The following is a 26094-nucleotide window of genomic DNA, read 5'->3' on the forward strand; positions in this document are numbered from 1 at the left end:
GAGGTGGGAGCCAGCCCCTGTCCCAGCCAGCGCTGCAGCCCGGGTTGGTGTTTGCAGGACACAGGAAGGGGCTGGAGCAGCTGGGAGCGGTGGGGGCTGGGAGGAAGGAGCAGGTAGGAATCAGACTCCGAGAACAAAGCCCAGAGACCGGACCCGGGGCAGCTCCCGGGCGTGGGGAAATACAAGGAGCTGCTGCCTCCGGTGTGATCCGGGAGCCCTGAGCTGCTGCTGCTGCTCCCCCAAGGAGGTCCGTGCTGGGGGGAGCCCGGCATTAACCCCTCCCTGCCCCGCCGGGGGGGGAGGGGGCTGGGCTTTCTCCAGCTGGGACCAGCCCCTGAGCCAGAGGCTGCAGGTAAGTGAGGAAGATGTAGCTTCCCCCTGTTCTCTCAATATCGATCTGTAATCTAGTCCCCTCCCCGGATTTTGCCCCGTTTTCTCTCTATTTCTCCGAATGTCCATTGAAAATCAGGTCAGATGGGGGGGGGGGGGAATTCTCCACCCATTTTATCTGCAGCGATTTGTCCTTGTTCGGGTGGGAAAGTGTTGCCCTGAGTCGTTCCCCCAAAGGGATCGGGGCTTAGTGGGAGAGCCCTGAGACCCAGCTGCCTCTGGGGTGGGGATGGGGGGGCCTTCATGGAAGGGGCACTGGCGGCGGGGAGAGGAACTACTGTACCCCATGTGCCCAGCCCCAGCTTACCCAGTCCCACCCGCTTCCTACCCGGCCCAACCCAGCTCCCCTGCAGCCACCAGCTGCCAGGAACCACCTGGCTCCATCTTTTCCCCTGTGAAAGCCGCATGGCCCCCAGGCTCCCTGCTGACACGTGACTGTCCGCCCAAAAAAGGGGGGTGGGACATGGCTTCTGGTTGTGTATTGAACATGGCCCCCTTCCCCCTCTGGCTTCCCCACTTCCCCTCCCATCACTGACTGTCAACGCAAAGTCCCCGCAGAGCTTCTCTTAGGTTAGCAAAGATTGAGCTTTTGCCCCATTTTCTCCTCATTTCTAAAATACTGATTGTCATGCTTTCAACTACCTGAAAGGGGGGTTCCTAAGAGGATGGATCTAGACTGTTCTCTGTGGTGGCAGATGACAGAACAAGGAGCAATGGTCTCAAGTTGCAGTAGGGGAGGTTTAGGTTGGATATTAGGGGAAAAAATTTCACTAGGAGGGTGGTGAAGCACTGGAATGGGTTACCTAGGGAGGTGGTGGAATCTCCTTCCTTAGAGGTTTTTAAGGTCAGGCTTGACAAAGCCCTGGCTGGGATGATTTAGTTGGGGATTGGTCCTGTTTTGAGCAGGGAGTTGGACTAGGTGACCTACTGAGGTTCCTTCCAACTAGGGTGACCATATAGCGAGTGTGAAAAATCAGGATGGGGGGGGTGTAATAGGAGCCTATATAAGAAAATGACCCAAAAATCAGGACATCTGGTCACCCTACTTCCAACCCTGATATTCTGTGATTCTATGCTTGAAAATCTCCCCCCGTTTTCTCTCTAGCAATCCAGGTCTGATCCATTATCCGTGAGATATCCCATCTAATTATCAGATATTCACATCAAAGCTCAGATGTTGCCCTTTGAGCCGATTCTTGACTATTGAGTGATATAAAATCATTGGAAGTTTTGCCTCTTTTCTCTTGACTTAACAAAACATTTATATGAAATCCATTCACATTTTACCCTTTTCCTTTGTATCAACTATTGGTACAAAATTCCTCATGTGTTTCCACTTTCCTGAAATCGGTGACAAAGATTCTCAAATTCCTTATATTTGCCTCCTTTTTTATTAATCACTAAACACCAATGTCAAATTTCAGATTTTACCATGTCCCATGTAGTGATGGAAGATTGATTTGAAAAAGGCCTCTCAGGTGTGGAGGGCTGTTTTTAATGGCAACCTTTTCTCTGTTTTGGAGGGAACCTGTTGTCCTGAGTCATTCTTCATACTAGAGATTGCAGGGGGTTAAATTGTCCCGCTCACCTTCTCCTGATCAGACTCAGGTCCATGCAGGCCGGGATCTCACCAGTAGATCACAGTCATTGGCCCAACAAGCCTGATACCCTCTCTCTGAGAAACAGCCAAAGACACTGTAACCCTTTCCCCACCCGCTCACACGGACCCTTATCATACTGTATTATGTGGGAATATTCCCCCTGAAACCCAGCCCAAGGGCAGTTTGTGACCTGAAGCAGGAGTGTAGCCTGTCCCTTTTATTTTCATTGTCAATGCAGATTCTAATATTACTTCTACCATGCCAGAATATGCACCATAGCAGAGATCCCTGCCTCCTCTTCCTGCTGTGAGAAAAGTTACAGGTTACTGATGGGGAAACTGAGGCACAAAGTGAGTAAGGGACTTGCTGAAAGTCCCACAGGCTGTGTCAGAGCTGGAAGGGAACAAAGACCCTTAGAAATGCCTTAACCACATCACTGCCTTTCCTCCCAGATGTGTCCCACTCTAGGGCTGGGCAAGCAGTCCCTGCTCAGTTACTATCCAACTGCCCTGACCATAGAACCCAGGAGTCCTGGCTCCCAGCCTCCACCTCCCCTTTGGCCCCCCCATTCTAACCTATTAAATCCCACTCCTTTCATCAAGCAGCAAATTCAAGAATTAAGGTGATATTTAAAAATAGGCTTGAAAGGATTGGATTTTTAATCAGTCAATATCGGCAAATCTTGATTTCACAGTACACACACAAACGAAAAACCCATTTTGAGTATAATAATCTAAAGTCAACGAGAGGCAATGTAAGGGGAAAATGCTGTTTCAGAACCTCTTAAATTGATTTAATGATATTTACTTTTGTCCATTTGGTGACGGTTTGTATCTGAGCAGTTATAAAGCTGTAACTTGAATCTCAACATCTGCCATTGAATAATTGTCTGGCCTCAACCCAAATTCCCCACAACTGTGAAAATTTAAATCCATAAAATTAGAAAGGCTTCAGTAAACATCAATCTCTATCAAAATGATTTTGATCAAAAATCAAATTCTGCCAAGTTTATTTAAAAGCAATCCCAACATGCTAGGAAATCAAACTATCCACATAAGGCACCTCAACAACCTTAACTCTGCCCTGTAGTGACACCAGGCCATAGCTGCAGTGGTAGGATGAAAGCATTTTAACATGTGGAGTCCCACATTCGATTAAAGGGATTTGTAAAGACACAGGCGACTTTTCCCCTCAGGGCGCCACCTGCACTCGATTGTTCCTTTTATTGTTAATTCCCTGAAGTGAGCCGATGCATTCAATTCTGTCTGATCTAAAGTATCCCTTTCAGATTTCAGGCATGTGTCTATTACTTTGCACGTAGGGCCAGGCCCTGGGAGAGACAGAGCTTTGGCTTCATTTAAACTTGGGGTTGGAAGCAGCTTCCACAATTTGGCCCCTAGTATTTACATTTTCCCCTGTCCTGTTTAAAAAGTCCTGGGCAGTGGGGAGGGTCTGCAGCTGAGTCCCTTAGATTGTTATAGCCCAGCAGAGGGAAGGCCGGGATTGGTGGGTCTCTGGGGATTTAATAATAAACACGCCAATGTCCTAGTTCTTAATGAATTTTCATCTGACGATTCCCAGAACACACTGGCCAGCCCCAGGAGTCTGGGGAGGGAATATGATTAACCTCCTTTGGCCAGCGGGGACCCAAAGCACAAGGAGTTTTCCGCGGTTGGCTCGCAGTCACCCAGAGTGAAATTCACTTCATGGGGTAAATCCCAAGTCACTGGGCTGTGCAGGTGAAATGCTGGGATGGGGAGGTGAATTCCAGCCCCGCTTCCCAGGCATGGGACCCCAGCACAACCCCCGCCCTCGGCCTTCCCTTGCAGTGATGGCTTCTGCCCCACTTGGTGCTACCAGAGCCCCCTGCCATGGGGCACAGAGGGGGCAGAGTCCCTGCTGCAGAACCGCTCCTCCTCCCTGCAGCCCCCATGCTGGGCTGTGGTTGTGTGTAATGGGAGGAGGTTACTCTGGGTCTCCAGGCTGGGGGTGGGTTTCACCCCAAGAGAGAGACAGGGACAGAGCAGGAACTAGCACTCCTGTGACCCATTCCCTGCCCCAACCCCACACCCAGTCTCCAGACAGAGCCTAGAGGAGGGGAAGGGTCCTGGGGGCTGGCTGCTCTCTCCCTGGGCTGCTGTGAGAGGAACGCAGTGCCCCCTCGCACAGCATGCACACAGCCTGAGGCAGATGGGAAATGCAGTTTCCTTGGGGGGGTTGAAAAATGTTCGTCCTGGAGCTCTGTCTCCCCTTCATGACTGGTCCATGTCCAAGCATGGCCATGATCTGCCATGGGGCTATGCAGTGGAGGGGTCTGGGAGGGTATAACCCCTTTGCCTATTTATTTCTCCTCCTGCCTCTGCCCGTTTCTCTCTCCTTTCCCCTTTGTGCCCTTCCCGTGTGTGCCAGCAATGGCAGCAGTGCCGACACGCCCAGAGAAGGGCTGGGGAGGGGCTATTCGTGCCGGCTGTGAGTGCTCTTAAAATATATACTGCTGCTCACTCCACTGGGATCTGGGAGCCCGGACTCAGCAGCCGCTGCTCCCCAGCAGGGTCAAATTATTGACCATTTCTTGATTCCCCTCCGCTGATTTTTGCCCCATTTTCTTTCCAGTTCTCCAATGCCAATTTAAAATCCCCTCGCACTTGGGGCGTTCGCCCACCCATTTTATTTGCAGCGATTTGTCTGGGCGTAGGGGGGAAATTTGTTTTTTGCCCTGAGTCATTCCCCAAGTGAGAAGAGAGTTAGTGGGTGCTGCTTGTGAGAGCCACAGCTGCCTCTGGGGTGGGAGTAGAGGGGCTATTCCATGCCAGCAACAGGGCATGAAAGGGGCACAGGAGGGGAAGGGAGGAGCAGGTGTCCCCTATGGAGACTGCCCAGTCCCAGGTAACTCAAGTCCCAACTGCTGCCCCCCCCCACCATGGCCCAACTCTGTTCTATGCCAACTACCAGCTGCCTGTCATCTCCTGCTGCTCTGGCCCTGCTGCCAGAGAACCTCCCAGCTCCATTCCTGTTCCTTTGCCTGTGAAAGTTGCCTTGCTCAGGGCTTTGCTGCCTGTGTGAATGGCAGGTAAGGATGGGGAGCCATCACTTTCTGGGTATTTACTGAACATTCATCTAGTCCCTCACACCTTCATTAATGCAGAGGTAAGGTTGCCCGGCAATATGTTGGGCCCTGCCAGAGTGTCAAGTTCAGCAAAAGTCAAACCTGCAAAAACTTGGAAATACAGAGCTAATGTACACGCCAATGCAACCTTAACTCTGCCCCCTGGATATGGCAACAGCCACTGGGCATTCTCTGCCAGCACTCCAGCTGCATTCACTGTGTTAGGTGTAGCTGCACCGAAAGGTAGAGGGGTTAGTTGGAGCAGCTTGGTAGAGTTGTGATGTGATGAAATCTGGGCATTAATTTGAGGAGTGTCACAGAACCGTGACTGTGATATGAGGAGATCTGGGTTTGAGTGTCTCTCCCCCATGGGTATGATCAAAGGAAAGAGAGGTATGTGCACCTTGAGGTGCCAATCTGCATCATGTCTGCACTGAGTTGTGTTAGTAGCAGGCCACAGGGGTCTTCTTGCCGTGGGGATTGTCAGCAGTAAGGTGGGATAGGAGCGCCGTCTATGTGCTCGGTGATGGGTCAGTGACAGTGGAACGTTAGCTGGAAATCTTCTGGGGAAGGGTGGAAGGGCTGCAAAAGGGGGCGAAGGTGTTGTTACATTTACCAAGGCTACGTCTGCACTGGAAGCACTACAGAGGCAAAGCTGCACCAATGCTTCTAGTGCAGACGCTGTAAGCTGGCGGGAGAGAGCTTGCCCATCGATTTATTAACTCCAGCCCCCAGGCTCAGGGGTGGCTTATTCACACCCCTGAGCAGTGTAAATTATACTGGAGTAATTTCCAGTGTTGACATGATCCAGGAGTGAGATGGTTTCTAGGGAGCAGGCTGAGTGTTTCAGAGTAGAACTAATGTAAGTACCTCCTGTTCACCTACAACCAAATTCAGTCTTAGCAAAGGGCAGGGGTTTGTGCTGCATTTGTCATGGGCCCTGTTCTCTGAGTGATATGCACCATCTGCAACAGCACAGTGGAAGTGTGGGAGTAATCAGTCATCATAGATGATTAGGCTTGGAAGAGACCTCAAGAGGTCATCTAGTCCAATCCCCTGCTCAAAGCAGGACCAATCCCCAACTAAATCATCCCAGCCAGGGCTTTGTCAAGCCGGACCTTAAAAACCTCTAAGAATGGAGATTCCACCACCTCTCTAGGGAACCCGTTCCAGTGCTTCACCACCCTCCCAGTGAAATAATGTTTCCTAATATCTAACCTAGACCTCCCCACTGGAACTTGAGACCATTGCTCCTTGTTCTGTCACCTGCCACCACTGAGAACAGCTGAGCTCCATCCTCTTTAGAACCCCCCTTCAGGTAGTTGAAGGCTGCTATCAAATCCCCCTTCACTCTTCTCTTCCTCAGACTAAATAATCCCAGTTCCCTTAGCCTCTCCTCATAAGTCATGTGCCCCAGCCCCCTAATCATTTTTGTTGCCCTCTGCTGGACTCTTCAATTTATTCACATTGTTTCTGTAATGGGGGCCCCAAAACTGGACTCAGTACGCCAGATGTGGCCTCACCAGTGCTGAAGAGAGAGGAATAATCCCTCGATCTGCTGGCAATGCTCCTACTAATTAATGCAGCCCAATATGCTGTTGGCCTTCTTGGCAACAAGGGCACACTGCTGACTCATATCCAGCTTTTCATCTACTGTAATCCCCAGGTCCTTTTCTGAAGAACTGCAGCTTAGCCAGTCAGTCCCCATCCTGTAGCAGTGCATGGGATTCTTCCCTCCTAAGTGCAGAACTCTGCACTTGTCCTTGTTGAACAGTATCAGATTTCTCTTGGCCCAATCCTCCAATTTGTCTAGGTCACTCTGGACCCTATCCTTACCCTCCAGCGTATCTACCTCTCCCTCCAGCTTAGTGTCATCCGTGAACTTGCTGAGGGTGCAATCTATCCCATTTCCAGGGGGTTGGGGTTTTTTACACTATAACTAGAAATGTTTGCTGTAGGAGATAATGTTAATTCAGGCAGTTATAATTCTCACATAGGTTGTAATTGTAAGCATAGAGAGGTGAAGTGTCTTGCCCAAGGTCATGCAGCAGACCATTAGCAGAGCCAGGAATTGTCCCAGTCCAGCTGTCTTTCCCCTGGGACTCACAGTGGCCATGTGATTCTTAGCTGTTTCTCCCATCATCCCTACCTGTTGTTACAGTGCACTGGGGATAATGGTGTTTCAAAATGCTTGCAGTGTCTATTTGCTAACAGGACTGATGGGAGACATTTCAGGCATGCTTTGTGGCCCAAAATCTTGACAGCTTTATGACATCATGTCATGACCAGGCTGGGGGTGGTCAGTCCTAGTGGTTGGAGCAGGAGTTGGGAGCCAGGAAGTGGAGTCAGTGGTCAGAGCCGAAGTCAGGAATCAGGAGGGTCAGAGCTGGAGTTGGGAAGCAGGAGAGGAGCAAAACTGGGAACAAGGCAGGATCAAGGCGTGGAACAGACACAGGTGCACCTGATGCACTGTGGTTACAATAACTCTCCGTATACAAGAGGAGACTGGTGCACTGCTATCTTTCACCCCTACCCCTCCCTCAAACACTTCCAGCTCACTCTCCCACTCCTGTCCATGCCTGGCAGCCATTAGCTGGCACTGGAGAAGCCACGAGCATGTAAGAAGATAAGACCTGCTCTCTCCTGCCTTGTGCGGCTGCATTCACAGATCCCAGGCAGGAGCTTACTGGAGGGCCGCATGCTACCCTGGTTATGTAGCCCAAGCTGCAGGTCCCACACTCCCATTTCCAGCTGGGACTTTTGCCTTTGCTTTAGCCAGGTTTCCCAAGGCCCACCTAGTTTATCCTTCCACCTAGCCTAGGGTGACCAGATGTCCCAATTTTATAGGGACAGTCCCAATATTTGGGGCTCTGTCTTATATAGGCTCCTATTACCCTCCATCCCCTGCCCGGTTTTTCACACTTGCTGTCTGGTCACCCTAACCTAGCCAGGCCCCCTGCCCCACGGAGGGGTGACATATACCTTAACTATTCATTTCCTGGATTTTGGAGGATTGAATTTGTTACCTTCCCTCCACCCCCACACATCCCCAGTCTCAGCTCCCATGGGGCCAAGGAGAGGGGATCAAACTCCTGCAGATGGACAGAGCCTCCTTGACGTCAGCTCACATTGGGGAAGAGAGGTGGCAGAGAGAGCCGCTCACACTGTCCCAAGAAGGGCAGAATCCCCCAGATCCCAGGACAGAGAGGGGGCAGAGAGAGGGACTCTCTCCCCTGCAGAGGTGCAGGGCCTCCCCTAGATCCTAGTGCACACAGCTAGAGCCAGAAGTCCAGAATCAGAGCTGAGGGTCAGAACTGAGTTACCTGGAGTGAAACAAAACCAAGGCAAGGCTGGAAACAAGAAGGTGCAGAAGCTGTCACAGCCATGGGGAATGGTGTGGGAAGCCAACTGACTCTGCTGCGGGTCCTGCTTGCTGACAGTAACCCCCCCCTCGGCAGCCTTAGGGCCAAATTTCTCAGAGTACTTCTGGTGGAACTCTCACAAGGATGTTCTCTACTGGTTAGGGGGGAGGGATAGCTCAGTGGTTTGAGCATTGGCCTGCTAAACCCAGGGTTGTGAGTTCAATCCTTGAGGGGCCACTTGGGGATCTGGGGCAAAATCAGTACTTGGTCCTGCTAGTGAAGGCAGGGGGCTGGACTTGATGACCTTTCAAGGTCCCTACCAGTTCTAGGAGATGGGATATCTCCATTAATTATTATTCTCAGGTCACTTGGCCAGATCAAAGCCTTCCCAGTCCACCAGAAACTGGGGCTTTACTCTAACTCACCAAGAGTCAAGGATTTGGTGGACCAAATTGTACCAGGTTGGATCACAGAAACCCCCTGGGAGCTGCCACCTGATGTGCCAAGACTACTTCTGCCCCCTGCTTTCCCTGCCAGCTCGGGACCCCAGCACCCCATCTTGCTGAGCCAGACACTCCCGACTGCTCCAACAAAGACCCAGGGTCTGAATTATTTGCCCCAAAGCTGCAGGTTTACCTGAAAACAGCTCACAGAAGTGTGCTTGTCTTTAGCACTCAGATGCCCAACTCCCAATAGGGTCTAAACACAAATAAATCCATTTTACCCTGTATAAAGCTTATAAACTCATAAATTGTCTGCCCTCTATAACACTGATAGAAAGATATGCACAGCTGTTTGCTCCCCCAGGTATTAATACATACTCTGAGTTAATTACTAAATAAAAAGTTATTTTATTAAATACAGAAAGTAGAATTTAAGTGGTTCCAAGTAGTAATAGACAGAACAAAGTAAGTCACCAAGGAAAATAAAATAAAATGCACAAATCTATGTCTAATCAAACTGAATACAGATAATCTCACCCTCAGAGATGCTTCAGTAAGTTTTTTCTCAGACTGGACATCTTCAAGGCCTGGGCACAATTCTTTCCCCGGTACAGCAATTGTTCCAGCTCAGGTGGTAGCTAGGGGATTCTTCATGATGGCTCCTTTCTCCTCTTTGTTCTGTTCTACCCCTTTATATATCTTTTGCATAAGGCAGGAACCCTTTGTCCCTCTCTGGGTTCCCACCCCCTCTTTCTCAATGGAAAGACACCAGGTTAAAGATGGATTCCAGTTCGGGTGACATGATCACATGTCACTGCAAGACTTCATTACCCACTTGCCAGCACACACGTATACCAGGAAGACTTGCAGGTAAAACACACCCATCTGCAAACAATTGTCCTAGTTAATGAGAGTCATCAAGATTCCAAACAACCATTAATTGCCCACACTTTGCATAATTACAATAGGCTCTCAGAGTTATATTTCATATTTCTAATTTCAGATACAAGAGTGGTACATTTTTACAAATAGGATGATCACACTCTTTAGATAATAAGCTTTGTGATGATAGCTTACAAGAGACCTTTTGCATGAAGCATATTCCAGTTACATTATATTCACTCATTATCAATTTTTTATAAAATCATATAGACTGCAACGTCACACAAATACTCCTCCTATCGACTGAATCTTATGGGTGGCAGTGGTGGGCTGGAGCAGGTTGGGTTCCCAGTATAGGGCTTCAAAAGTGAGATGTGAAAGAGGAGATGGATCTTCAAGAACTTGAGCAGCTGTAACTTGATGGCTCCTGGAGTCACTGGTTCTGTAATATTGAAGGGACCCAGGACTTGATAGTCTAGTTTGGCAGATGGGTGGCTTGATCAAAAGTTCTGGGCAGAGAGCTGCAGCTTGCCCCTATGGGCAGATTGGGGGCAGCCCACATGGTGCTTATAGACTTGTTTAGTGAACTACAAGTGGCCTTTGAGCTCCCGGTCCACCTGATGTGGTGGGAGGCTATATCTGTGGTGGCTGGTACTGGGTAACTCACGGACGAGTCTGGGTGGTAGCCATAGTTTGCAAAGAATGGGCCATATTGGATCAAGGCATGGCTTGGATTTTTCTATGTAAATTCAGTGTAGCACAGGAGGGAAAAGCCAGTCACCCTGGCAGTAGCTCAGAAAGAAGCAAAGATACTTCTGTAAGATTTTATTAGTTTGCCTATTAGCCTGCAAGTGAAAGATGGATTAGGGGAGGGACTTGATGCCAAGGACTCCCAATATGATGCCTGTATGTAACCTGTGATAGCAGAAGGCTTTTTCAAGCTAGAGCCGAGCCATCTCCCCTGTGGTAGGAATTGTACGACACAGGATGAAGTGCACCATTGTTGTTAGCAGGTGGATGACAAGCAGGATTACTAAGTGTCCTTGGGAGCATGGCAGCTCTACAGTGAAGTCCATTGAGATAGTCAATCAAAGCTGTGGATTCATGGGCAGAGTTTGGAGGAGATCTAGGGGCTTCAATCCTGAGTTCTTGGTATGGGCGCGCAGGTCACAGGATTGCATATAATCTTAGATGTAAGCTCAGAGGCCTGGCCACCAGAAGCTCATTGAAACCAGATTCCAAGTCTGTAGCTGGCCAAAATGGCCTGCAAAAGTGAATTGTGACAATGTTTCAATATTTGAAGCCTAGATTGTCCCTCTGGATCATAAAGACAACCTTGCAATAGGGGAAGCCATTCTGTAGTTGAAACTCTGATTCGTGTTGGGTTGGATACCTGCATCATTCAGGGTTTGGGTCGGGAATGGGTCATCGGGGATCAGGTAGTGGATGGAAGATGTCACACAGCTGACAATAGTCCTGTTGACAGAGTTGGATGCCTTGAGCATGGTGATGGAATGCTCTTCATCAAGTGTGAGAGACTCAACTTTGCAGAACAGGGCATCTGCCTTCCCTTTTCTCATTCCTGGGTGAGAGATTACAACAAAATGTAAGTGAGAACCAAAGTGGGATCCGTTGGTCCCTCTTCTTCAAATTCATGTAGCAGTCCCTAGGTATTCGAAGTTCTTATGGATCATCGGGACTTGGATTAGGAATTGGGTTCCTTCTAGGAGGCGGCACCACTCCTTGAAAGCCACCTTTTAAGATGGTATCTCCTTCCCCAAATATTGTAATTGTTCTCTGTGGCGGTTAGCTTCCAAGATTAAAAAGCACAGAGTGGATTTGGTTGTGCGGACCTGCACGTTGAGATAATATTGCACCAATGGCAAAGTTTGAGGCATTGTTCTTGATATAAATGGGTTAGTGGGATCTGAGTGAATCAGGATAAGTGATGAGGTGAATGCACTCGTCAGTCAATCGAGGGTTGACTGATTCTCTGTGGACCAGGCAAAATTGGGTCCCCTTTTTCTCGGTGAAACCAGGCTAGAGAATCTTTTAATAAATTGCCTGTAGAAATTGGCAAATCTCAGGAATTGTTGCTCCCCTGTACATCCTTGGGTGCGGCCCAGACAGATACTGCCAGTCTTATGTGGGTCCAAGGTGAGTCCCTCAGGTGTGACCATCTATCCCAAGAATTTCACTATCTCCTTATTGAACTCGCATTTCTCAAACTTTGAGTAGAGATGGTTGGTTTAGGTGTAGACTCTCCCAAGACTGCACACATGCTCAGGAGTCAGACCCCAGGGTCAGAACCTAGTTATCTGGAGTGGGGCAAGCCTGGGTCCAAGGCTGGAGCAGAGCTGGGAACAAGCAGGTGCAGGAGCTATCACAGCCATTGATGAATGCTTTGAGCAGCTGCTGGACTGCTGTTGCTGCTGAACATAAGAGTTGGTCTGCTGACTCTTCCAATCAATCACACAGTATAGCCAATTAGCAATCTATTACAAGCTAGCTGCACTCGTTAGGTTGCACAGAAACTGGTTCTGCTGCAGGCCCTGCTTTCAGGCTGACTGCTTGCAGGCCCTGATTCCTGACAATCATTTATTTTTTTTATAGAACAGAACTGAAAAAAATTACCTCTTCTTCATTATTAGTGATACTTCTACCATTTAGTAATGTACCAATACCATTGTTAGGATTTGTTTTGTTCTAGTACAATTTTAAAAAATATCTTCTTTATATCATCCTTAACTCTGCTGGCCCTAGAGTTCTCCTTGTGTCCCTTTGCTTCCCTTTTCAATTTCCTACAATTCCAAGCTTCTGACTTATATTCTTTCCTATCGACTTCCCCTTTCTTTTATTTGTTATATATTGTTTCTTTATTTTGAGGGAGTTGGGATTCCTTCCAGGGGGCTGTACCAGGACCCTGCTGGGGGCTCCATCTACTGTATCAATCTCTGGTTAGTAGATGTGTGATAAACGTGAAGACCGTGCCTCCCTCTGTCCTCTGGGTGGAATGAGGGGCTCTTTCTCACCTTACCCTGATGCCTCCTAGCTGCTCTGAAAAGCATGGAGGTGGGACTCTGCTACCATGCCACTCCAAGAGCTTCCATTTTACTGGCCCCGCTCTCCCATAAATAGTGTGATTATCACTGGGGCAGCAGGTACTGACTGGGGAATTATTCTCTTTCAGTGGGTGGTGACCTTCTAGGAAGTGGCTGTGCATTTCACCAAGGAAGAGTGGGCTCTGCTGGACCCTGCTCAGAGAGCCCTCTACAGAGACGTCATGCAGGAGAACTATGAGAATATGGCATCGCTGGGTAAGAATTCCTATCCCATCAGTTATTAATAATTGTGGGGGTTTGCTTTTATGTTTTCTCATCATATACTTTGACAAGTTTCTAAAGTTTTTATATCCCCCTCCCCCCTTTTTTTTTCTTATGTGATTTTTTTTGTGCTATCAGCCATTTTGGAAAAAAATAGCATTTTTACATTTTATTTAATTTATCCTTTCTGGATTTATGAAAACTGAATGATGACTTTCCTACCTTTTCCTCATTTTAAGAGTCAATTCTAAATAAAGTCTAGTAAACAGATGTACTATGTCATGCCTGGATTGTGTGGTGGTCAGATGTGCCCATCTGTTGATAGGAGAATGTATATGGTGCTGTTTGGGAGTGAAGGGAGAACAGGGAGCAGTGGGAGGGGAAAAGAAGTTGCCAGTAGGTGGGGAGGGCTGAGGCTGTGTAAGGAAGGGGAAGGTGTCTGTGGAGGATTAGGGCTCAGGCCTGGTCCACACCTGAAACTTAGGTTGACCTAGCTATGTTACTGAGGGATGTGGGAAAAAAAAAAAATCACATCCCTGAGAGACATAGTTAAGCCAACCTAAGCCGTGGTATAGACACTGCTAGGTCGATGGAAGTATTCTTCTGCCAACCTAGTGTGGCAGAGCTCAGACCTTGTCCCTGTGGGTCCCGCACTTCTAGGCGGTATATACTAGCCTCAGTGGCTCACTGCGACCCTCCACGTAGCCCTTCTCTCTCGAGGGCCAGGGTTACAGTCTACTGAGCCCTTTTCATCATCAGCCAGCAAGGAGGTTGGTGAGAGAACTCCCACAGTCTCTGCTGTCCATACGGGCTTATTTCAGAACAGTTTAGCCTCCTGTCCTGACAGGGGCCTGTCTTCCCTTCCTAGGGGGTGTTTCTGTAGTGGCAGGTTGGGGGGAACCCAGCCCCGCCCTCTATTCCAGGTTCCAGCCCAGGGACCCTAATGGTAGCAGCTGTTGGCAGCCAACCTTTCACTGCCAGAGTTGCTACATTTCCCTGGGTCACTTCCCCACAGCTCTCCCGCTTCTCCCTTCTTCACCCTTACCTTAGGGCTCCCTTACCGATGGCTTGAGGGTGTCTTAATTAACCAGCCCTTCAGCCACACTTCCTCTCCTCTGGCTCCTTGGCTTTCCCCAGCCTGACTAGAGGGAGCCCTTTTATAGTATCAAAAGGGCCTTAATTAGAGTCAGGTGTTCACATTATCTTAATGGCCTCACCTGACTCTTTGCAGGTTAATTGGAGTCAGGTGTTCTCATTAGCCTGGAGCAGCCCCTGCTCTGATCAGTCAAGGAACAGAAAACTGCTAATCCAGTGGCCAGTATATCTGCCTTCTACTACTTTGTTGTACTCCACTGGCCTGGGTCTATCACACTAGCTACCGTCTCTCAAGGAGGTGGATTTCTTACAGTGACAGAAAAACGTCAGTGTACTGAGTGTCTATGCTTATAATTAAGGGTTGTTGCTGCACTTAATTGTTTCTGGGCATTATATGTTATCTTCCTATGTACTCTGGCCTCACTAGGCATACATAACAAAATTATTGTCGGACTCTTGCATTAAAAATGATTGCTATTTTTCTTCTATATATAGTTATGGTCTCTTGTTCTCGCCACAGTACTGATGTCTTTATGCTTCAAATAGGTTTCTGCAGACTAATAAAACTTTGAATTAGAAATCATATCATACCAACACACCATTAAGACATAATAATGAAAAATTTACATTAAATAAGTTTAGAATGATTGGCTCACAACTGTGTCCATTCCCTTGTGTTTCACAATTTGTTTTCCAGAGTCCTGTTGTAGAATTCCCAGTTTTTCATCAGATGAAGGATCTGAAATGAATACGGAGTAGCAGTAGCCAATTGTATAGACAGATTTCATGTTTTCTTGAAGTTACTCTCAATGTTTACTACGGCTTTATTTTTCTGTTCAATGAATAGTTGCAATTAGCTCATGATCATATATTTACACAGACTTAGGCCTTGTCTACGCTATAGAGTTTTGTTGACAAAAGTCAGATTTCATCAACAAAACAGTTGTGTACACACTACAATGCTCCTCTTGCCAATTTAACTCTTCTGCTTTGCTGACAAAATAAAACCACCATGATGAGAGGCATAGGGTTTTTGCGGCAAAGTTAGGTCGACAATGTGTCAGTGTAGACACTGTGCTGGTTATATCACTGTACATGGCCTCCAGGAGGTGCCCCACAATGCCCATCCTGACCGCTCTGGTCAGCAATTCAAACTTGGCTGCCCTGCAGCCAGGTACACAGACATTCACCTCTCCCCCTTTAAAGTACTGGGAAATTTTGAAATTCCACTTCCTGTTTGCTTGGTGTGGAGAACTCACATTGCATCTTCCCAGCTGACCATGATGGCTCCATGCAGCAAACGTGCTCCTGCCTGGAGTAAATCGGAGTTGTTGGATCTGCTGGGTCTGTGGGGAGAGCAGTCTGTCCCAGCTCCTTCCAGCCATAGGAACTGAAATAGCTACGGGAAGATTTCTCATGGCATGTTGGAAAAGGGCTACAAACGGGATGTACAAAGATCAAGGAGCTGAGGCAGATGTACAAAAAGGCAAGGGAGTCAAACCATCTGGTGCTGGACCTCTAGTGCTGCACCAGAGACCTGCCACTGCTACAAGGAGCTGTATGCGGTCTTCGGTGGTGACCCCACCTCCACCACCAAGAGCCCTGTGGATACTTCAGGGGGGCTGGAGACAGCGGCCAGCACACTCAACCCTGAGGACAAAGTGGAATTGGAGGATGAGGTGGGAAAGGGTCATCCAGTACCATGGCAAGCCAGGACCTCTTTTCAACCCTGGAGGATTCAAGACAGTCCCAGCACTCTGGCTCTGGCACTCACGGTGCAGAAGGGAGCTTCGGTAAGTGCTCATTTTGATTTCCGACTGCTCTGTTTCATATATAGATGTCCTTGGTTTCATTTTATGGTAGAAGTTGGTTCAGGTATAGAAATGTACAAGACTAGCAGTTTTTGTGTCTGCTTCCCATTCCCCTATGTGGCTACACAGTGGGGGTGTGACCAGACCCCCAGGGTACAACCTGGAACTGTGGGACCACTGTGCCCCCTTAAAATCTCCAGCCTGGGCTGGCTCTCAATACTTAACCAGCGATAAAGAGTGAAGCCCTCAAAGTGGTGTTTTCACTCAGCCACCAGCAAGCAGAGGCACACCCAGCTAAGCTGCATGAAGGCTCCCAAGCCCCTAACCTTGAACCCCAGAAACATACCATCTTACACTGCTCAAGACTGCACTCTTCAAGAGTGCAAACTTACTCATTAGTTCACCACTTCTTCAAAGGAAAGTGGACATGCCCCAGCCCCTTTGTAAGCTGAGCAAATTTCCCAGCACTTTAGACAAACTCACTGATAAGGATAAAATGTTAAAAGAATAAATTCATTAACTACAGAGCTAGATATTTAAGTGATTATAAGTGGTAGGCATAAAGGTCAGAAATAGTTACCAAATAAAATAAAAAGTAAGTATGAGTCTAAATCCTAAATCTCGTTAGACTAAGCAGTATTTGGATCAAGCAGTTTTTCTCACCTCACTGGATGTTGCAGGCAGGTTACAATCCTTAATACACAGGCTGACTTTCCTCCTCAGCCTGGGACCAGGCTCCTCAGTTCAAGTCTTGTCTTCCCACTGTTCTTGTTGCCGTCAGTGTAGGTGGGGGAGGAGAAAGGTAATTGCATGATGCCACTGTCCCTTATTTTATACCCTCAGTCAATGTGCCTGGAAAATACTAGCTCAGACATATCCTGGTAACTCTAGTATCGGAGGTAGCCGTGTTAGTCTGTATCCACAAAAACAACCAGGAGTCTGGTGGCACCTTAAAGACCAACAGATTTAATTGGGCATAAGCTTTTGTGGGTAAAACCCCTCACTTCTGCAGATGCAAGAACTCCGGTAACTCTGTGACTGGTAATTCTGTGACTCAGCAAGGCCTGAGCAATCCCACTGGTGTGGCCTTGTGCAACTGTGTCATAGAGTTGAGCAATCCAGATTGTGTGGTACTTGCACAACAAGGCACAATTTACATAATTGTAAATTCCTTGTTTATGACACCCTTGCGGTCGTTTAATGCCCTGGGTGTGGGTTACCTCCTTTGTTGTCACTGGAGAACTAGCCGTGGGCGACTCCCAAACCCACAACGTATTTCATTAATAACCATATAACAGGCTCTCATAACTTCATACACACTAACGATATACATATTTTGACAAACAAGGAGTTTCAGCAGATCATGACCTTTCATATGGTATCTTAAATGGCATGCTTTGTATGATATATCACAGCCATATATGAATGAAGAATAGGGGGTGTAATGGGGTCAGGACTCACCACCACGGCACCTCCTTCTGGTTAGTCCAGGAATTAGCTCGTCCCAACCTCAGAGCACCTCCTGCTGGCCGGTGTCTCTCCTGCTTCCTGATAAATCTCCACCACTGAACTTCAGGCCCTGCGTCCCTCCTGGCCTGCGGTGCCCCTTCTCTTGTGTACTGCCCTGGGGAACCCTAATCCTCTAAGCCCACTTTGCCTCAGTGACCCATTGCCAGTCTTCATCTAGCCCCTTCCCTCAGGGGCAAACTGCAGTCTGAAGTGGCCACTCATCATCGGCAACGGGGTTGGACCTGCTACCTCTTCCTCCTGTGGCTGCTTCCCCACAGCCCTAGGACCTCCTCCAGCCCTTAAAACAAGGCCCCTGCCTGGGGGTTTGCCTGGCTAGAGCTTCCCCAGCTCCTCCTGCCCTTCCCCATCACTGCGCTGTCCAAAGTACCCTTTTTTCCTTCAGGCAGCCAGGTCCATCTCTCTCCAAAGCTGGAGAAAGACTGACTGCCTTCTGGCCCTGCAGCCCTTTTATAGGGCCCAGCCTGGCCCTGATTGGCTGCCTCCCAGCCTTCTATGTTTGGTTTTCAGCCCCAGCCCCCTCCGAGGACTGGCTTTTAACCCTTTTAGGGCTGGAGCGGGGTGACCGCCCCTTTACAAGGGGTTACAGGGTGCTACTTTGAGGTACAGTGTGTCACAGGAGGCCCAGTGGAAAAGTGTTAATGCACACCAAGATTTCACAGGAGTCCTCCAGAGGGATAGCTAGGAAACTTTCCTGGAGGTACTTGCCAATTCTCTGCTGAAGGTTCCTTGACAGAGCTGCTTTGTTTCTTACCCTGCTGTAGGAAAATTTCCCGCATCAATTGGCAATCACTTGTGCAGGGATCAAAGCAGCACACAGGCAATCAGCATAGGGACCCGATCTGAAGCCACACGTACACAGGAGATGCACTATTGCATTCTTGTTTACCCTCAGGAATGAAGTATCAGCTTCAATGACCCCTGCTTATGGAAAACGGTGACAGAATTTACAGTAGTGTCTCTAGTTGCTTGCAGTGATTCTCTTCCAAAACCACCCAGACATTTTGCCCCATCTTGGATCTTCCCCCATCCCCCCCATGGGCCAAACTCACCACGTTTAGGGCACTCATAGTGCTTGCCAAGGGAGAGTGAGAAAGAGGTGTATTTAATTACTATGATTAAATGCTGTGAGTGCACTCACACAGTCCTGCCTCTATTGATTGCTTCTTGTGTTTCTGCAGATGTGGCCTTGAGGGGAACCCCTTACACACCGGCAGAGCGCTTGCGTCAGATAAGGCGGCCACCCAGGTGGAGGAAGGAGGACATGTTTAGAGAGGTGCTCCAAACGTCTGACACCACAGATCATGATCACAGGGAATGGCGAGAGTCAATTAATGAAAAATTGAAAATACATAGCCAGGAGAGGTAGCAGGGCCAGGAGCAGATAATAGAATTGATGGAGGACCAAACAGAGATGCTGAAGTCCCTAACTGAGATAACTGTGTGCCATACCCTTCCCAAACTCCACCCTCACATTCTTTGCATGTGCCCTGCTTGTTGTTGCGCTCCATCCTTCAGACAGGTTCCTTAACTACAGTTGGACTTACACACAGCTATGAGAGCCTCCATTAAGAGACTGCACTTCAGTGTGCTGTCCCTTGCAAGACATTGTATATTAGTTATTGCTGTTTAATAAAAATGTGCTCATAGGAGAAAAATAAAGACTCATTTTCTTTCTACATATGATGGTTGCTGCTGGAATTCATACACAGTGGGAACGGGCACATATGCAGACTACAGATCATACTCAGGAAACAATCATCACAAGGGTCATTCCAGGCAGCATGTAAACAAAGCCTAGCTTTGCATTGCAGAAAGACACATTACTGTGGTTCATTGTCAAAATGCTGCTTCAAAGCCTCCCTGATTCGAATAGCCCCCCTATTGTGTCCCTTTAATAGCCCTGGTATCTGGCTGCTCAGAATCAGTCGCCAGGTGATCTGCCTCCATGCTCCACCCCAGGCAAACTTTTCCCCTTTAGTTTTACAAATATGCAGAGTTCAGCAAGCTGCTATGTCCATGGAAGTATTTTCCTCATTGGAGGTCTAACCTGCCATAAAGGCATCGCCAGCGAGCCTTTAATCTGCCAAACTACATTCAACGGTCATTCTGTGTCTGCTCTGCCAGTTGCTGAAGCATTCCTTGCTGCTGTCAAGGTTTCCACTATATGGCTTCATGAGCCATGGGAGTAAGGGGTAGGCTGAGTCTCCTAGGATCACTATGGGCATTTCAACATCCCCCAGTGGAATATTCTGGTCTGGAAAGAAAGACCCTGCTTGCAGCTTGCTATACAGGCTAGTGTTCTTAAAGATGAGTGTGTCATGCACCTTCCCTGACCACCCTGCTTTGATATCAGTGACACAACCCCGGTGATCCACAAGCACCTACAATACCACACAGAAGTAGCCCTTTCTATTGATGTACTCCATCGCAAGATGGTCTGGGGCCAAAATTGGGATATGGGTGTCATCTGTCACCCCAAAACAGTTAAGGAATCCCATTCCTGCAAAGCCATCTGCTAATTCATGCACATTTCCCAGAGTCACAGTCCTTCATAGCAGGATGCAATGAATGGCCTTGCACACTTGCGTGAATGTGACCCCCACCGTCAACTTCCCGACTCCAAACGGATTCGTGACCAACCTGTAGCAGTCAGGAGTTGTCAACTTCCACACAGCAATTGCCATGTGCTTCTCCACCGAGAGAGCAGCTCTTATTTTGGTGTCCTTGCAGCGCAGGGCAGAGGTGAGCTCTGCTCACAGTTCCAGGAAATTGGCTTTGTGCATCCAAAAGTTTTTCAGCCACTGCTTGTCATCCCAGACCTGCATAACAATATGATCCCACCACTCAGTGTTTGTTTCCCAAGCCCAGTAGCAACGGTCCACCATGTGCAGCTGCTCCATGAATGCCAAAAGTAATCTGGAATTGTTTCTTTCCATGGCACACAGCAGGGCAGGCTCCTTGGATTCCTGTTCAGATTTGCAGCTGATGAAATACTGTATGATTAGCCACATTATGTAACCAGGGCACTACGAATGTGCCTGGCGGGCAGTAAAACTTGCTGAGTGCCTTTGTCACTGAACCATGCTTGTATTTGTCTTTTTTATAAGTAACATTGAGGTTTGCTGAATTAACATGCTGAACTATTTACTAATTACACTAAAGTTTTAAGGACAGAAGCAGGGAGCACCCTGAACACCATTACTAAGGCAATGACATTTTAGCCTTTAGCCCCCTCCCACACACACACGTTTTTTCCCTAAGCCCTGTGACCCAGCCACCTTTGCTGAAATCTTACGTTCCTTGTTCCAACAATTCGCTCCATTCCTGCCACAAATGTGTGCTTTCTAGTGATGTCATTGGTTGGTAGGGAAACTTCTGGGAACTGAAAGGGTCTCACTTCACTCACTCTCCTTCTGCAGTGACCACAATCTGTCTTCCCTGCAGGTTCCTGGGATCTATGAGTTAGTCCCTCCTAAAGTTGCATGTCCTGATTCTTCTTTTTCACATTCTTCTTTCCCCGAAGAATCAGAGTCTGTTGCACCTAAATTATAGTATTTAATTCACTGGAGTTATCCACACACTGGGGGAAATTCATACTCCCTTCCATTTCTCCTCACTTACTAGAGTCCCCATTTCCTCAAAATGTGTTTTCCTGACATATAATACCCTGACATACTGCATTCTGGGACCTCTGCACTCCCTCTTCTTCCTTACTGTGCTGAACCCCACCAGCCAATGCTCACCTGTTCCAGCTCTCCTCTGGCTCATAGTCTCTGGTCCTCTCTCTGCCAGAAAGAAGCATTTCTCGGGGGACTTACCCACTGTCTGGAGTCTTCACTGTCTGGGACACGGAATCTCTGTGTTTTAGGAGCCCATTTGATGAGTGTCTGTCTTTGTGTGTTCACAGGAGAGATGGGGATAGTTAAATCCCCCAAAAGCAGAGTGTCCAGCACCTTTGAGCAACTTGAGAGTTGGGCCTGGTTACTGGCTGGGGTTAAAATAATAGAACTTTTTTTCTGACAAGTGTCCCATGAATTCAACTGATGTTCCTTATTTTCTTCCCCTGAGCAGGGTTTCCTGTTTCCAAACCTGATGTGATCTCCCAGCTGGAGAAAGGGGAAGAACCCTGGGTCTCAGAAATCCAGGAATCAGAGGAACAAGAGATCCTGAGAGGTGCCTGCCCAGGTGAGGAATCATTAAACGAACTCAAAAACTGTCAGTGCTTGAAGGAAAGAGCTGGGACTCCCTACAAAGTCCTTCGGAGCTCTCTCAGTTCAGGATTTTCCCCAGCATGTGTCATATCCTCAGGGCATATGTTGCTCATGACTTCCTGCCCATCCTGACTGACCCCGGGCAGTAGCTCCTTCCCTGACCTGTTGTCATCCTGAGTGTTTGGATAGGGGGTGTGGAAACAAAATTTCTCCCATTTTCTCTCCCCTATGGGAAAAAAAGGTTATGTAATTCAGTTCCTGATTTCCCCTCCATCTCTCCAGCACTTACTTTGGTTTCCTCTTCCATTTTCCATTCCTGTTTGTGATTTCTGTCTGTATCCCAGCAGGTGATGGGATAGTGAATGAGAAGAAGGGTCAGAATCTTCAGCAGAAGGATGATGTGCAACTGGAACCACACAGGATATTATTGCAAAGATCCAAAGGGAATGTGTCCAGAAGTCTTGAGCAAGGAAAATTGTATGAGAGTCAGCACAGGCCAGAGAGCCAGCCAGGGGAGAAAGAGGGTAAATCCATTAATTGTCAGACAACTCTCAAAGACCTCAGGGGAACCACAGGACAGCACACAAACCTCACAGAAGAGGGAAAAAACTCATGCACCGAGTGTGGGAAAAACTTCCGAGGACGCTCAGGCCTTAGTAATCATAAGAGAATCCACACAGGAGAAAGACCCTATGAATGCAGCGAGTGTGGGAAAACCTTCACACAGAGTTCTCACCTCATTAGACATGAGAGAATCCATACTCGGGAGAGACCCTACGAATGCTGTGAGTGCGGGAAAAGCTTCACTCGGCACTCAGACCTTATTATACATCAGAGAATCCACACAGGGGAGCGGCCCTATGTATGCTCCGAGTGTGGGAAAACCTTTGCTCAACGCTCAGCCCTTACTAAACATCAGAGGATCCACACAGGCGAGCGACCCTATGAATGCAGCGAGTGTGGGAAAAGCTATACTCGGAGCTCAGACCTTATTACACATCAAAGAATCCACACGGGGGAGAGACCCTATGAATGCAGCGAGTGTGGGAAAACCTTTACTTGGCGCTCAGCCCTTACTACACATCAGAGTATCCACACAGGGGAGAGACCCTATGAATGCAGTGAGTGTGGTGAAACCTTTGCTCAGCGCTCAGCCCATATTAGACATCAGAAAATCCATGCAGGGGAGAGGCCCTATGAATGCTGTGAGTGTAGGAAAAGCTTCACTGAGAGCTCACATCTTATTACACATCAGAGAATCCACACAGGAGAGAAGCCCTACGAATGCTGTGAGTGTGGGAAAAGGTTCAGTCAGAGCTCATACCTTACTAAACATCAGAGAATTCATACAGGAGAGAGACCCTACGAATGCTGTGAGTGCGGGAAAAGGTTCACTGACCACTCTAGCCTTACTAAACATCAGAGAATCCACACAGGGGAGCGTCCCTATGAATGCAGCGAGTGCGGAAAAACCTTTACTGAGAGCTCACACCTTATTACACATCAGAGAATCCACACCGGCGGGCAATCCTATGAATGCGTCGAGTGCAGGAAAAGGTTTGCAGAGCACTCAACCCTTACTAAACATCAGAGAATCCACACAAGAGAGAAACGCCATCAATGCACTGAGTGTGGGAAAACCTTCTCTCAACACTCACACCTTATGAATCATGGGAGAATCCACACAGGAGAGAGACCCTATGAATGCAGTGAGTGTGGAAGAACCTTCACTTGGCGCTCAGCCCTTAGACATCAGAGAATCCACAGCGGGGAGAAACCCTATGAATGCAGCCAGTGCAGGAAACGTTTTACTGAGAGCTCACAACTTGTTAGGCATCAGAAAGTCCACAAGGGAAATGATAAATCATAAAAAACCATATCTAGGGCTGACAAATGCTTTTTTCCCTCTTTAATACTTTTCCTAATTCCGACATCCAGACCGTTAAAGTTATTTGCACCATTTGCTTCACCGTGGGCCCTCATGTTGTTTCCCACCTTTTCTTTTGCAGCTAGCCCTTCTTTGGAGTGAATCTCATGGGCCTTTCTGTAAAACTCCATAGTCCTATGACTCAAGGGAACGTGTGTCCCTCCTGCCAGGAATGTCAGTCAGCTCAAGGTGTGGGAGATAAGGGTGATCTCAACTAGCTATATCAGCGTAAAAATCTACCTAGGCCTCATCCCCAGTAGGATTTTCCATGGAGTTAGGTAGCTCGTGTTAGCTATCCTGATGTAAAAACACAACTAATCTTACAGTAACAACATTGCTCATGTCTAGTGTCCAAGGTTCTCTAGCACATTTCCTTATGACCTGACCCAGTCTCCGTTTCCTAGTCAAAGCCAATCTGGATCATTACATTTATACTCTTCCTCCCACTGCAAAGTGACTGTTAGAGCCACGGAGTTCACCCTTTGGAACAGATTGTCTCATTCCCAGTCGTTCACACGTTGAATTTGGGTGTGCTGAAGATGTTTTGTATCATTTTCCTCATTTAAAATACATTTAAATATAACAAAGAGCAGTAGCAGGGTGGAAAAAGTGTGGTTTCAGCCTCTGTGGCACCTGAAGGTGATGGGTGATTTGCAGGGATTCCATCCTGTTACAGTGTTACCTTCTAAGTTTATCTTCCTCACATTCTGCCTGTCTACTTCCTAAAATGTCACTTGATTCAGTGTCCTCAGCTCTCAGAGGCTAATACCCTTGAAGTCTAGAAAGGAGCTGTGATGCTATCAGGTTGCCAGCTCAGACCAAGGCAGCAGCCTAATTCACTCACATGCTAAGAGAAATCAAAAGAGTGTCAAAAGGTATTGTACTGTGATCAGGCCAATTCACTTCTGTGTTGGTATATTTCAGAGGAAATGTAATATAATTGTTCTCGCTTATCCATAAACCTGTTGCGATAACCTTACGTTAGCTATGTCCCTATACTTAGTTAACCCTAGATCAAAAGCATGTGATTGTATTAGGATGAGAATTTATTTGATGTGTAAACTTCATTTCAACTAATGAAAGATTGCTTGGAATGCTCAAATGAATGCATAATGGTACTATTCTTGCATCGGAATTGGAGCCTTGGAGCGGTAAATGAAGAAGCATGCTGACTTCAAAGCATGGGTCATTGTGTTTGACACTGGGAAATCTACAAACTTAGCCCTGGTCTACACTACACAGTTACGTCATCATAAGGCAGCTTATGTTGACCTAACAATGTCAGTGTACACACTACAGCCTTGCTCTCACCAACGTAAGGGCCCTACTACACCAACATAATAAATCCACCTCCATGAGAAGCATAGAGTTTATGTCAGTGTAGTTAGGGTGAGGCAGTATCAGTGTAGACACCATGTTACTTACATCAGCTGTTGGCTTACCTCCACCGCAGCCATGAAATTGATAAGAAGGCCCGGCTACCCAGCCAGGCTGCTGCCGGGTCTCTGCTCCAAGCCAGGCTGACACCCAGGCTCCCAATTTGGGCTGCCACTCAGACTCCCCGCTGGGAGCCCTGCGCTCTGTCCCTCCCCCGGGCTCTCAGTTCCCCACCGGGAGCACAGCAGCTGACTGGACTGTGGGTGTGGATCTCCCTGTGGAAGTGCTCCTGGTAAGGATATGCACCACCAACAGAAGGAGGGTAGTGTGGACATCAGCCACCTAGTTCAACTTAAAATTGTAGTGCAGACATGTCCTGAGTCTGTTTAGTCAACAAAGGAAGAGGCCATGCAGTGATGAGAGCACCTGCCAGATTGCTTTCTGGGGAAAGCAACTGAAAGAATGAACCCTGGGAATGATCCCATATCTCTGAGCTGTTTGGACACTTACAGGGAAGCATTACAGATGCAAGACAGAGATTCTCCAGAATTGTTTTGGGTATCACTGGAGCCTTTTTGACACTGGGAGATAACTACATCTCTACTATCATTTTGGACTTACAAACTTGGTCTCGCCTGTTCATGTATTTTACTTGTTTTAACCTCAAACTCTCATTTCTTTTTCTTAGCTAATAAATCTTGAGTTAGTTTACTAGACGAGAAATTGGCTGCAGCATTGTCGCTGGTGTGAGATTGAGAGTATCCATTGACCTGGGGTATGTGACTGGCCCGTTGGGGCTGGGAGCATCATGGGCTGCACTGGCTTGGTGCTTGGGAACCACTCCGAATGAAGTTCAGACAGGACCCTTGTGTAATGTGACATCACTCAGCATACACGCTTTAGGGCAAGTCTCCTCGGCTTCAGCGCCTCCTTGGGTCTGACCTCAGAGTGTTTCATGCCTGATTCATGCTGTGAGCTCCCTGCAGTGAGCCCACCTGATTAGGACACCTGGGGGAGGATTACTTGCCCCCAAAGG

The 26094-nt window shown here is 47.9% G+C and overlaps 3 protein-coding genes across 5 annotated transcripts in view; 1 reads left to right on the forward strand and 2 right to left on the reverse strand.

Moving 5' to 3' along the window:
• LOC128823366 (zinc finger protein 436-like) overlaps positions 1-11364 on the reverse strand; it is a 36335-nt gene extending 24971 nt beyond the window's left edge. Inside the window, exon 1 of the mRNA XM_054005610.1 lies at positions 11178-11364. Coding sequence (XP_053861585.1) covers positions 11178-11364 — 187 coding nt within the window. The remainder of the gene's footprint in view (positions 1-11177) is intronic.
• LOC128823014 (zinc finger protein 436-like) overlaps positions 1-26094 on the reverse strand; it is a 446052-nt gene that overhangs the window by 89950 nt on the left and 330008 nt on the right. The gene's annotated exons all lie outside the window — the stretch shown is intronic.
• On the forward strand, positions 136-25769 carry LOC128823019 (zinc finger protein OZF-like). 2 transcript variants are annotated; one of them, XM_054005025.1, is made up of 4 exons: positions 136-352; positions 12975-13101; positions 21615-21728; positions 22099-25769. In XM_054005025.1, exons 2-4 carry the CDS (start codon positions 13068-13070, stop codon positions 23622-23624), a joined length of 1674 nt encoding a protein of 557 aa, XP_053861000.1. In that variant the 5' UTR covers positions 136-352; positions 12975-13067; the 3' UTR covers positions 23625-25769. The 2 variants fall into 2 exon arrangements, with proteins under 2 accessions (XP_053861000.1, XP_053861001.1); XM_054005026.1 differs by having other exon boundaries at positions 22102-25769.

This window comes from Malaclemys terrapin, chromosome 15 (assembly GCF_027887155.1).
Source record: "Malaclemys terrapin pileata isolate rMalTer1 chromosome 15, rMalTer1.hap1, whole genome shotgun sequence".
Taxonomy (NCBI): domain Eukaryota; kingdom Metazoa; phylum Chordata; order Testudines; family Emydidae; genus Malaclemys; species Malaclemys terrapin.